The 14,549-nt window shown below is 35.9% G+C and overlaps 2 protein-coding genes and 1 pseudogene across 2 annotated transcripts; all 3 read left to right on the forward strand.

Moving 5' to 3' along the window:
* The first annotated feature begins 2,173 nt into the window (after positions 1-2,173).
* Positions 2,174-3,112, forward strand: LOC117030759 (olfactory receptor 5B3-like). The gene has a single exon (XM_033120984.1). The coding sequence runs from the start codon at positions 2,174-2,176 to the stop codon at positions 3,110-3,112; it is 939 nt and encodes a 312-aa protein (XP_032976875.1).
* A 3,372-nt stretch (positions 3,113-6,484) lies between these two features.
* LOC117031038 (olfactory receptor 5B17-like) lies at positions 6,485-9,965 on the forward strand (annotated as a pseudogene).
* A 3,355-nt stretch (positions 9,966-13,320) lies between these two features.
* On the forward strand, positions 13,321-14,274 carry LOC117031041 (olfactory receptor 5B17-like). The gene has a single exon (XM_033121324.1). It carries the CDS (start codon positions 13,324-13,326, stop codon positions 14,272-14,274), a length of 951 nt encoding a protein of 316 aa, XP_032977215.1. The 5' UTR covers positions 13,321-13,323.
* The last annotated feature ends 275 nt before the right edge of the window (positions 14,275-14,549 follow it).

Genomic DNA, 14,549 nt, shown 5'->3' on the forward strand with positions numbered 1-14,549 from the left:
TTCACCAAGTGTTGCCATTATCATTGGAGATAAAACAAACAAACAAACTAAACAAAAAAAGAGCAAAAGACAGAAATGACCCTTACACTACAAAAATGTCTAATATGAATTAACAAGATCTAAACTGCATTTTAAACTTGTCTTTATAATATCATGCTTCTTATTACTAGTTCATCTACGCATGTTGACAGCGAATGGTTACAAACATAGAATTTTGATTAGATGAAAAGTGGATTTAACTCTTGAATAATGACTCTCTCACGTACTAGCTGTGTAATTATAGAGCATCACATAACTTCTCAAATACTCAATTTCCTTAATGGTAAAATAGGAATGATAAGACTACCTATCTTGCACACACAGACACACAACACACAAAGTCCTTATTGGTTCTAGAATGTACTGCATGATAAAAGTGGTCAAGTGTGTTAAACGTTGCAAACCTAATGTTATCATGGGATAGTCTTGTGAAGTGAATTTGCAAAAGTTTTAGGAGGAAAATATTAGCAGTTAGCAGAAGATGTATGTCTTTCAAATTGAAATAAAACATTTAAAATACTGTTCTTACACAAGAACAGATTCAAAGAAAACATTTTAGAACATAGTGCTTGCCTCCAAAGTAGATTCACAGGCTAAAGACAGCTCATAAACAAGGAAATTTCAAACCTGGGATCTCCGTGACTCTGCTATGATATGACATTATGTGAGAAAGAATGAGTTTAAGAAAAGGGGGCCATTTTAAGTGAAAATATGGATTGGCTTTCAAGGAAGAAATAAAGCAGAAGAATGGCTCACCTGGAATTGTGGGAGTAGCCAATGGTATGGGAGAAGTAAAGACAGACTGAGAAAACACTGGAGACACAAAAACTCTCAGTGACCCTAGTGTGTGAGAAAAGGCAAATTAAATGGAAGGCATCAAGACTTCAAAACTCTTGCACACCTGAAACCTGCAGGTCACCACCGATTTTCCAAGACCAACACAGTTATCCCATCCTAATGGTAATATTAGAGCTAGCATTCATCCAACTGTGCCAAACACCCAGCATTTATTGGCTTTTTAATGTTACCTTATTTAATTCTCACAATAATACTATAAATAAAGTATATCTTATTACTGTCTTAATTTTGCCAATGGGTACATGAGGTTCAGGTGAGTTAGGTTAGGATTAATGAATCCTAGATAGTAAACTTTAGGGCTGATATGCACCTCACCCCAGAGCCCAGGCTCTATACCTAATGCATTGACTTCTCTTCAGAATTGCCAGCACCCATTTATGATAAAAAAATAAAAATAACTCTCAGCAAAGTGGGAATAGAGGGAACATATTTCAACATAATAAAGGCCATATATGATAACCTTACAGCTAACCTCATACTCACAGGAGGAAAGTTAAAAGCATTCCCCTTAAGATCGGGAACAGTCCAGTCTTGCCTCTGTTGGTTGTATGTGTTCCTATTGCTCCAATTACCCTACCACATCTACTATGCATATATCTGATTCTCAGTTACTTCACTGTGAAACCCCAAGCACTGAGTTTGGGCCAATGGAGACAAAGAATAAGTGTAAATTGAGTTAAATTCAATTTATTTTAGATACAATTAAGACCATTGGATTTAGGATCCACTCAGTGTGGGTTCAAAGGTTGGCTGGGATCCAAAGCATGGCCTGTCCATTCACATGTGTTTGAATATAAAAGATTACTCAACCTCTTTGCATAATAATTGAAATGAACGTGATATAAAAACAAACTCATAATATTGTTAAGAGGATATAAAGAATGTACATTTAATGTGCCTAGAGCAGTTTCTGGTAGGTGAGCAACATGCATGTATATGCTTTTACTAGGTTTGGGAAAAGTGAATTGGCAAATATAGTCACTATGGACAAGCCATTTATCAAGTTATTTAATTTTCTATATCTCAATTTACAAACCGATAAATTTTAAACTTGCGCAGATGCTCCATGAAGATTCTTCAGAATCAGCAATATGTAAATCTATATATAATCAATGCACTCAGTTTTGTTGTCAGCCCCTCTTTATCTGGAGAATTTTGAAACACAAGTTATTACTATAATAAAATAATACATACTGTAGGTACACTTTTCAAATTTGTTTGTTTATCACTGTGTTTCTCCTCATAGCCACAGAGCATTTTGTGATTCTCAACATTGATGAAGAATAGTACTGAAGTGACACAGTTTATATTCCTGGGACTAACCAATGACCCAGAACTGCAGGTCCCTCTCTTTGTAATATTTACCCTCATCTACCTCATCACACTGATTGGGAATTTGGGGATGATCATGTTGATTCTCTTGGACTCTCGTCTCCACACTCCCATGTACTTTTTCCTCAGTAACCTGTCTCTGGTGGACTTTGGTTACTCCTCAGCTGTCACTCCCAAAGTCATGGCTGGGTTCCTTATAAAAGACAAGGTCATCTCCTACAATGCGTGTGCTGCTCAGATGTTCTTTTTTGTAGCCTTCGCCACTGTGGAAAGTTACCTCTTGGCCTCAATGGCCTATGACCGCTTTGCAGCAGTGTGCAAACCCCTACATTATACCACCACTATGACGACAAGTATGTGCGCACGTCTGGTCATAGGCTCCTATGTCTGTGGTCTCCTGAATGCCTCCATCCACACCGGGGACACTTTCACTCTCTCTTTCTGTGACTCTAATCTGGTACATCACTTTTTCTGTGATATTCCAGCAGTCATGGTTCTGTCTTGCTCTGATAGACACGTTAGTGAGCTGGTTCTTATTTGTGTAGTGAGCTTCAATGTCTTTTTTGCTCTTCTGGTTATTTTGATATCCTACACATTTATATTTATCACCGTCCTAAAGATGCACTCATCTGCAGGATATCAGAAGGCTCTATCCACCTGTGCCTCCCACCTCACTGCAGTCTCCATCTTCTATGGGACAGTCATCTTCATGTACTTACAGCCCAGCTCCAGCCATTCCATGGACACAAACAAAATGGCCTCCGTGTTCTATGCTATGATCATCCCCATGTTGAACCCTGTGGTCTACAGTCTGAGGAACAAGGAGGTCAAGAGGGCTCTCGTGAAGGTTGTTTTGGAGGCAAAATTATCTCTAGGATTGTGATTTTAGCGTTGTACATGTGCAGTAAACTAGTTTCATTAAGGCTACAATGAAATTAAGTTCCTGAAGGCATATCATTGCCTATTCAAAAGTCTCTCATCCTGAAAAAGTACACATTATATCCCAAAATGTAATACCTGAACAAGAATGCTAAGATGTCTTGGGGCCTGCTTTTCAAAATTCTTATTAAGGATATTGGTTTATTCACTTATTACACATGCAATTTTTCTACCACCTCAATGCAAATGCACACAAAATAGGGTTGCCAGTTAACTCAGTTGGTTAGAATGTAGTGCTCTAAACAACAAGTTTGCTGGTTATATTCCCCACAATGGCCATTGTGAGCTGTACCCTCCACAACTAGAATGAAACTCTTACTTGACTTGGAGCTGATGGGTCCTGGAAAAACACACTTAAATAAATACAATTTAAAAAGAAATACACACAAAATAGGGCTACAAATGAGACCATGAACATGGTGCATGCGTGCCCCATGGGGAAACTTACCTATTGGAGTAGAAACCAGCAATGTTGTACATTTTGCTTCTAGAAATGCTTTGAAATTGTTAATGCTGATCTTACATGTTTACTTCTGTTAAGTGATGTTTTGTTGCCCCCCCCCCAGTTCCTTTACCCTACTTCGTTCATATCGATTTTCTTCCTATCTTTCTTTTTTTACAATCTGAGAACTCCAAACATGTTCCTGCTTCAGAATATTTGTACTTGCTCCTCCTTGTGTGGAATGTTCTCTTATCATTAAAGTTGGTGCTTAAATGTTATTCTATTATAGATTTCTTTCCTGATTCCTTTTATAAAATAGTCACTGTAGATTCCCATGCACACTGTTATTCACTCTGTGTTATTCTTCATAGTCCTTATGAACCTATTGTGTATTTATTTGTTCATTTGTTTATTCTATGTCTTCCCCAACTAGCATTTAGATTCCATGAAAGCAGTGGCTTTATCCGCTTTGTTTACAACATGATCCACAATACAGAAATAAGCATCTATTTCATATTAGATTCTCAATAAATGCTTCTTAAATGAATAAATAAAATAATTAAGCTTTGAGTCCAATTGTATTAAAATGTTGAATCTTTAAACAACTGATAATTATAGTATATAATTCATAATATAAACCTTTTAGATAGCTGTCTAGTGCATTTCAAGAAGCACAGCTAATTTTCTGCTTTGCTAAAATACAATTTTTATTAAAATTTATTGGGGTGACAATGGTTAATAAAATTACATAGATTTCAAGTGTACAATTCTGTAATATATCATCTGTATATCATAGTGTGTGTTCACCACCCAGAGTCAGTTCTTCCATCACCAAATATTTGACCCCATTTACCCTCATCTACCACTCCCCTCCTGTCTTACCCTCTGGTAACCGCTAAACTATTGTCTGTGTCTATGACTTTTTGTTTCTTTGTTTGTTTGTCTTGTTCCTTTGTTGCTCTCAGTTTTACATCCCACATATCAGTGAAGTCATATGGTTCTTGATTTTTTTGTGTGACTTATTTCGCTTAGCATTATAATCTCAAGATTCATCCATGTTGTTGTAAATGGCACTATTTCATCTTTTCTTATGGCAGAGTAGTATTCCATTGTGTATATATACCACACCTTCTTTATCTAATCATCTATTGAAGGACACTTTTGTTGTTTCCATGTCTTGGCCACTGTAAATAAAGCTGCAACGAACATTGGAGCACATATATCTTTACAGTCAGTGTTTTCAGATTTTTTTTGGTGGATATCCAGGAGAGCGATTGCTTAGTCATATTATCATTCTATTCTTAATTTTTGGAGGAACCTCCACACTGCCTTCCATAGTGGCTGCACCAATCTGCATTCCCACCAATCTGTATGAGGGTTCTCTTCTCCACAACCTCTCCAACATTTTTTATTATATAGATCGCTGTCTGTCACCATGTACCAATTAACTCAACATGGATCAAAGACTTAAACATAAGATCTGAAACAATAAACTGCATAGAAGAAAACATAGGCACTAATCTTATGGACCTTGGGTTCAAAGAGGATTTTATGAATTTGACCTCAAAGGGAAGGGAAATAAAAGCTAAAATATATGAATGAAACTATATCAAACTAAAAAACTTCTACACAGCAAAATAAACCATTGACAAAATAAATAGGCAGCCAACCAAATGGAAGAAGATTTTTGCAAACATCACCTCTGATAAGGGGCTGATATCCAAAAAATATAAAGAACTCATATAACTCAACAACAACAACAACAAAAAACAACAACCCAATTAAGAAATGGGCAGAGAACATGAAGAGACATTTCTCCAAAGAGGACATACAGATGGCAAATAGACATATGAAAACATGCTCAACATCACTAATCATCAGAAAAATACAAATAAAAAACACAATGAGATATCACCTCACACCAGTTAGAATGGCTACCATCAACAATCCTGAATTATGAGTCTGAAATCAGCTGTATGTGCCTCTGATGCTGCATTTAGACCATGGCATCTACTATACATTTATTTGCAAATTACCCAACTATGCTACTCTATGAGTTAAGTTCCGTTCACTAGAGACAACTGAATATAATTGAATGAAATTAAAATTAATTCAAATTCATTAACAGCATTTAGGCTGGCAACCTCTCTGATTCGGTCTAAACCTTGGCTTTGTCCATTTATACTTGTGTAACATTGAATAAATTACTCATTCTCTGTATTGCCAAGTTACCATATATGAATACATGGTAACTTGCATATACACATATGGTAACTTGGCAATAGAGATATTAGAGATAATAGAGATTTTATATATATATATATATATATATATATATATATATATATATATATATATTTACGCACACACACACACACACACACACACATATATATTCATATAAGGTAACTTAGATATATATATATATATATACGGAAAATAGCAAATCAATCTAATGGATTGATGAGAGGATTAAATGAATATATACATGTAAAGCCCCTGGCATGTGAACACTATAGTATAAGTGTAACCTGTTAGAAGAATCAAAAGATCTAATTTAGGAGATGGATTCATTCCAGGCTTGTGACCTGGGACAATTCATTAGCACTTCCTGCAAATCAGTTTATTCGTGTACAAAATCAAGAAGTGGGGAAGATGATCTGAAAATATCCTTTCTCTTCAAGTCTATCACTGTTATCACTAAATTGTGTTCTCATGGCTATGCTTTAGAAATGGAGAATATTAAAAATCAAGTTATTGTTCTAATAAAAAAATGCTTGTATTTTCAATTTCTATGCAGCTGGTTTTTGTTAATCAATGTGTTCCTTTACTTTTCTGTACTACAGAGTACCTCGTGATTCTCACATCACATCCATGGAGAATACACAGGTGAAAGAATTCATCCTGCTAGGACTAACCAGTGTCCTAGGACTGCAGGTTCCTCTCGTTATAATGTTCCCCCTCGTTTACCTCATCACTCTGATTGGGAAACTGGGTATGATCAGGTTGATCCTGTTGGACTCTCGTCTCCACACTCCCAAGTATATACTTTTTCCTCAATACCCTGTCTCTGGTGGATTTTTGTTACTCCTCAGCAATCACTCCCAGGGTCATGGGTGGGTCCTTATGGGAGACAAGGTCATTTCCTACACTGTGTGTGCCACTCAGATGTTCGTCTTTGTAGTCTTTGCCACTGGGTAAAGTTATTAATACCTCTTGGCCTCAATGGCCTATGATTGTTACACAGCAGTGTGCAAACCCATGCATTACAGCACCACCATGACAGCAGGTGTGTGTGCACATCTGATCATAGGCGCCTATGTCTTTTCTTTTTTGACTGCTGCTATTGACCTTGGAGACGCGTTCTGTCTCTCTTTTTGTATGTCCAATGTGATCCATCACTTTTTCTGTGATGTTCCAGCAGTCATGACTCTGGCTTGCTCAAATACAGACATTAGTGAACTAATTCTTGTTCTCCTCTCAACCTTTAATGTATGTTTTGCACTTCTTGTTATATTGATTTCCTACTTGTTCACATTTATTACTGTTTTGAAGATACACATGGGTGAGGGATACCAGAAGGCTTTATCTACCTGTGCTTCTCATCTTGTTGCAGTTTCCATATTTTATGGGATTGTCGTCATCATGTACTTACAGCCCAGCTCCAGTCATTCCCTGGACACAGACAAAATCGCATCTGTGTTTTATACTATGCTCATCCCCATGCTGAACCCTGTGCTCTACAGCCTGAGGAACAGAGGTCAAGAGTGCATTCAAGAAGGTTGTTGAGAAGAAAAAATTTTCTCTAGGTTTCATCTTAATGACAGAGAATCTACAAAAAGTTATTTCATCCCTCTTAGATGTGCTTCATGTACTAACTCAATGTGCATGGCCATGTCGGGTAGTAGAACATAAAATTTTGTCAATATTATTTATTCCTTTAGTTTTGAAACAGGTCCAAGCATCCAAAATGCAGAAAAATATGATAATTATTTTTAATAAAATTTATTTAACAAAGTATATGTGATTTTTAGCACATTTGATTCATAATTAATAACAGCATCTTAATAAATTAATGTTTCAGTCATTACTGAGTGTTTTATTAAGAGGAAATATGTTCACATAATTTCAAAAGATAAATAGCCGTATTAGACTCAAAGTGGGGAGAATATTAAGTCATGTTTTACCTTAACCTATGACTGCCATTATGTTAAAAAACAATACACTGATATTAATAGTACCATATTCTTTTTTTTGGCAGAAATGTTTTGAAATGTTTAGTTCCACTATTGATACTTTAGTTGAGCTATATCATGTCTTATCATTCTCCTACCCATTCACCCCATTAACACTGATTTCTTGGTATTCCTGGACAACTCCATGCACCAGCAGGTTTGTATTTGTTGTTTCATCTGCCTGGAATGCTCCCCAATTATTTCAGATTGCTGGTTAATGTTACCTGCTCAGGGAAATCATACAGGCCTTCCCTGAACTACTTTATAAAATAGTCACTTCACGCTGCTTAGACCTTCTTTTCTCAGCCTGCTTCATTCTTCATAGTTGATACAACATTCAGCTCCTGTATTTATTTGTTTGACTGTTTATCTATATTTCTCAACTTGAATGGAAGCTCCCTGTGAACAGTGGCCTAATCTGGTTATTTTACTGGGAAAAAAAAGAGCTCTGAATCTTGATCTTAATATTATTTTACTGAGCATTAAGTAACTCAAGAAATTTGAAGTTATTTGGGTAGAACTAAACTATAAAAACTCTATAAACTTCAAGAGAGAATCTTCCATCGTGCTCTCTTTATATATTAAGGGTAATGAGATAGGATCTTCCTGTCAAAGGAGAGATATACATTAGATTAGGTTTTCCATAAGCAGACCCAGAGTGAAGGATTTTTTTTTAATTAAAGTTTATTGGGGTGACAACGGAAGTAAAGTTACATAGATTTCAGGTGTACAATTCTGTAATACATCATCTATATATCATATTGTGTGTTCACCACTCAGAGTCAGTTCTCCTTCCATCACCATATATTTGACCCCGTTTACCCTCTTCTAAATCCCCCCTTCCCCCTTACCCTCTGGTAACCACTAAACTATCGTCTGTGTCTATGAGTATTTGCTTGTCTTGCTCTTTTGTTGTTTTCAGTTTTATATACCACATATCAGTGAAATTACATGGTTCCTGACTTTTTCTGTCTGACTTATTTCGCTTACCATAATAATCTCAAGATCCATCCATGTTGTCACAAATGATACTATTTCATCTTTTCTTATGGCTGAATAGTATTCCATTGCAGCTTTATTTATGGTGGCCAAGACATGGAAACAACCAAAGTGTCCTTTGATAGATGATTGGATAAAGAAGATGTGGTATATACACACAAGGATTTTATTTCAAATAGTTTGAGAGTTAATAGCAGAAAACACTGATAGAGTAGTAAGAAAGTGAATCAGGGATGAGAAAGAAGCCAATACACGGTTCATTTGAGTATGTTATGTATGTGGACAACTGGGGCTTAATTATACCAAGAACCACTTGAAGGTTGTATAAACATGCCTCAGAGTTATATTACCTGAAAGATGAAGAATCTGGTGTATTTGTCACTCTACTTCTATCTGCCATGGCGGCCACCAGAGAAAGTACATGGTTCACATATAGACCAAACATGTTCTTGCAGCAAGATAAGCCTTCATTCCAAGCGCAGCTACTCTTGTTTTCATAATAAGTAATGCCTGCCCAGAGACAACGACTGCTGTGGGTTGTAGACAAGGCACAACACAGCCTATGCAATAGGAGGGTAATTCATGGTAGAAAGAGCCCAACTGCCTAAAGACCTGAACCAAATTGTTGAATTAACTTATCAGTATTAAGGTTGATTTAACCTCCGTCTTTCTCTCATTTGTCACATTTGTGTGTTTACTGCAACTGCAGGAAAGAAAATAAAGATATTATTTATCAATCTCCTAACACTTCTACTTACCTAATATTTGGTTAGAACACCCAAAAGAATAGGAAGGGGAAAAAGGAAATATTTTGTGTACAAAAAAAAAAAATTAGTAAGATATTTCAAATATCAATAATTACCGTAAATTAAATGAATTAAATACACTGCTCATGTATGTACATTACACCTTAATAAAAATGAGGTGAAGGGAGAGGAATGATATGAATTGCTGAAAATGCATCTATGTGCTACTCAACATACCAAACTACATCCCTGTGTGCAGTTTAATTGCTTCTTCCCCAGGTAAATAAGATAAGGGGAACTGATTGCTCTCAAAAGGGTCCTGTTCCCCCCGGAGCAATGTGCCTGTACAATTTGCGCCTGGTTCTCATTTATTAGTCTCTGAAATCTCATTATGACTCCACATGACGTTGTTTAATAGAGACTAGACTCTGAGCAGAGCTGATTTAGTCACCATTTATTCAAATGAATGCTGATACTTTTTAGTCCACACTTGACCTTCTTTAAACTATTTGCAGTGAACATTTAAAGACTGTAAAGGAAAATACGATAAAAATTGTATTTATTCATGTTGAAAAGATAATTCTTTACTAAGGTCTTTTATAGACCCACCCTCATTTGCTGTTCACAGACACAATATTGTGAAGTATACGATTTTGTTTTTATATCACAAATAAGGAGACTGAACTCAGCAGAAGGTAAATAACTTTATCAAGTACCCAGAAAAAAAATCTATGGTAGATAAAAGACTTGAACCCAGGCTTCTTAGCTCCATGTTAACGATTTTTTCTCCATCTCTTCATACCTCAGGGATATTAGAAACTTCTGACCAGTACATGAGAGACAGTTTCTCCAAAATTATTTGTACATTTTTCCTGAGATGAACTTCTGATTTCAGACTCACATTTCAAGATTGCCTTTTTCTTCTCTCAAGGAACATGGTAAGCTTTTATAATCAATATACACTTTTAGTGATAAATGCAGTTCATGCAGAAGCAATGGGGTAGCCACACATTTTGTAATTTTTTGAGCTCAGATCTCTAGCTGTTTGAAAACTTTTTCTCAAATTATGATACAGACCTAGCATTCAAACGTAAAAGCATTGCATTCAGCAGATAATACAGTAATAATTATGAAGTGTCATGCTGCTTTCCTTCAGAGGATGAGCTCCTAGGATAGATGATGTTCTCATTGAGTAGATGGTAAATGCATCCTGTTTGCTATGTATAGGCCTGTCCACGAAGGGGTAACTAACACAAACGATGAAACACCATGTTTAAACTGCAGAAGGGTCATCAGGAAACTACCAAAGTTCTTGCTCGATTTTCAATACCATTTCCCCATAGTGTCCCTTTTAATTACTTGCACATTTAGAAAATATAATAGTGCAACGATAAAAGACACAGGTAATCGTATCAGCTGGAGAAGGGTTTGAATCTTTTTTTTCTTTTTTTATGTTTCCTTTTTCTTTTTCTTTTTTTTAATTAAAGTTTATTGGGGTGACAATTGAAGAGTCAAACAAGGTAGAATTTTAGAAAGATACATAATCTCTCAAATCCTCCATTTCCTTAACTGTAAATGAGCTTATATGTATATGTGTATAGATATGTATACACACATTCTTTCTCCATCTCCCCTTCCATCTATCTATTCATGCATCATCCATTCATTCATCCATCCATTCACCCATCCTCTTTCTTTCTGTCTGCCTGCCTATCTGACTGTCTGCCTTGTCTGATTTCTGTCTATCTATGAGATAAACTAGCACATAAGCATGGTGTTAAAACCGTTACTGACTTCTAGATATCTAATTTGGGAATACATTCATTCCAGATATGTGACCTTGGATAAGTTAATACCTCTTTCTGCCCTTTTGCTAATTAATATACACAATTACGAGGTTGGCCCGTGATCTGTGAAGATACCTCAGCTTCAACAATCTCTTACTTTATAGATAATTTACCTATTATATATTCTTTTTATTCTCATTATGACAGTCTAAATAATGACTCCCAAATATGCACAAATTCTAATCACTGGAACTTGTGATCATATTCTCTTACGTGGTAAAACATATTGTACACATGTGATTAAGTTAAAGATTTTGAGATGGTAATAGTATACTGGATTGTCTATGTGGGTCCAATAAGAACACACCAGCCATCATAAAATCTAGCAAATGCTAAATACAAAACTATAACTTATACTATTATTTTAATGATGTGTTTATAAACACAAACACTGGAAATTCCACATATGTAATGTGTGGAGGGGCCAAGAGGAAGATGGTGGCAAATAGTAGCTTCCCAGAAAATGGATGTCCTTCCAAAGACTTCAAATATATATAAAGATTTAAACTATTGTGCTTGCTCATGAACAATCTGCAGGGCTAGAGTCAACTCCGCAGACATAAATTTTCAAATCTCAGTATTTGTGATCCAACTAAGTGTTGACAGTAATGACAGTAAGAATGAGTGTAAGATAAAGTATAAGTCTTTCAACACAAACTAAAATGTTGATGAAAAGGACAAAAATAAGCAAGAGAACTTGAAGATCCCTGGGTTCTCACACAAACTGGTTGACAAAGCGACTAATGTAGGAGAGGTGGGACAGAATAAGAAATACTGGAAGAAACAAAAGATCTAAGTGAACATAGCATGTAAAAAATGCAAATCAAAAATGAAGCTACCAGACTTCAAAATCCACCCACACCTTGAATCTCTGCATATTTCCACAAACCTTTCCTAAACAGACACTATCATCACATTCTAATTATAATATTATAGATAGCACTCATCAGATAACACTCACACTGTGTGAACTGCTTGTCATGATTATTTCACTTAATTCTCACAATAATTCTGAGGTAGGCTCCAATATCACCTTCATTTTACTGATGGATAAAATGAGGCTCCGGAAGCTTAGTTTAGGACCAGTGACTCCCAGATAGTAAAAGGTAGGGCTTATATGTGAATGCATACATACATCACCCTACAGCCCAATATTTTACACCCAATTCTACAGCGTCTCTTTAGAGTTGCCTTACTAGGCTGTATTTCATCTCTAATGCTGCATTTATCTCACTGCATCTATATGCATTTGTGAATTACTGAATTGTGCAACCCCAAGGATTATACTTGGTAAAAGGATTCAATTATTAAATGTAAATTGAACAAAATTAAAATCAATTCAAATTTATTAGTAACATTTAGTTTGGGAACCATTCTGTTTGGGTCTAAAGCATGGCTTTTGTGTCTTAATAATCATGTAAATTTGAATGAATTATTCAATCTCTTTGTTGTCTAGTTACCTTATGTATAAATGGGCATAATAACTAATCAATCTAATGGGGATAATGAGAGTATTGAATGAATACACATGAGCACCATAGAAGTATAAGTTATTAGAAGACTCAAAAAATCTGGTTTTGGAGATCAATCCATTCCAGGCATGTGACATTGGATGGTTCATTACTCCTTTGATTTGGTTGACTCGCATACAAAGTTAAGAAGTTGGGAAGATGATACGTTAAAATCCTTCCTCTACAAAACTCTATTATTGTATAGATAAGTTATCACTAAATTGTAATGTCATTAAAAGAATATTGAAAATCTAATTATTGCTATAATAAAATAATGCTTATGCATTTCGATTTCTGTGCAACCCTTCTTTGTTCACCACTGTATTCCTTTACTTCATGTTGTTACAGTTATCTTGTGGTTCTCAAGTGACATCCATGAAGAATAATACAGAGGTGACTGATTTCATACTACTAGGACTAACCAATGTCCCAGAACTTCAGGTTCCCCTTTTTATAATGTTCACCCTCGTTTACCTCATCACTCTGATTGGGAATTTGGGCATGATCATGTTGATCCTGCTGGATTCTCGTCTCCACACTCCCATGTACTTTTTCCTCAGTAACTTCTCTCTGGTAGATTTTTGTTACTCCTCAGCAATCACTCCAAAGGTCATGGCTGGATTCCTTATAGGAGACAAGGTCATTTCCTACAATGCGTGTGCTGCTCAGATGTTCTTCTTTGTAGTCTTTGCCACTGTGGAAAGTTACCTCTTGGCTTTAATGGCCTATGATCGCTACGCAGCAGTGTGCAAACCCCTGTATTACACCACCACCATGACAACAGGTGTGTGTGCACGTCTGGCCATAGGCTCTTATGTCCTTGGCTTTCTGAATGCTTCTATTAACATTAGAGACACATTCTGTCTTTCTTTTTGTATGTCCAATGTGATCCATCACTTTTTCTGTGATGTTCCAGCAGTCATGACTCTGGCTTGCTCAAATACAGACATTAGTGAACTAATTCTTGTTCTCCTCTCAACCTTTAATGTATGTTTTGCACTTCTTGTTATATTGATTTCCTACTTGTTCATATTTATTACTGTTTTGAAGATGCACACGGGTGAGGGATACCAGAAGGCTTTATCTACCTGTGCTTCTCATCTTGTTGCAGTTTCCATATTTTATGGGACTGTCATCGTCATGTACTTACAGCCCAGCTCCAGTCATTCCCTGGACACAGACAAAATCGCATCTGTGTTTTATACTATGCTCATCCCCATGTTGAATCCTGTGGTCTACAGCCTGAGGAACAGAGAGGTCAAGAGTGCATTCAGAAAGGTTGTTGAGAAGACAAAATTTTCTCTAGGTTTTGTCTTAGTGACATAGAATCTACAAAAAGTTGTTTCATTCCTCTTAGATCTACTCCCTACAATACCTCAAATGTTAATGGCCATTTGGGATATTAGAACAAAAGTTTGTCTGATTTATATTTTTAGTTGAATATAGTTCCAGTCAAATAAAATGCAGAAAAGAATAATGATAGTTTCATATGAAGTATATTTAATGAAGTTCATGCTTTTCTTGGCACATTTTATCTGAAGGTAAATAATTATAACAGCTTAATAAACTAATGTTTAAGTCATTACTGGATTTGGAAAGAA

The sequence above is a fragment of the Rhinolophus ferrumequinum genome, chromosome 11, assembly GCF_004115265.2.
Source record: "Rhinolophus ferrumequinum isolate MPI-CBG mRhiFer1 chromosome 11, mRhiFer1_v1.p, whole genome shotgun sequence".
Classification (NCBI taxonomy): Eukaryota; Metazoa; Chordata; class Mammalia; order Chiroptera; family Rhinolophidae; genus Rhinolophus; species Rhinolophus ferrumequinum.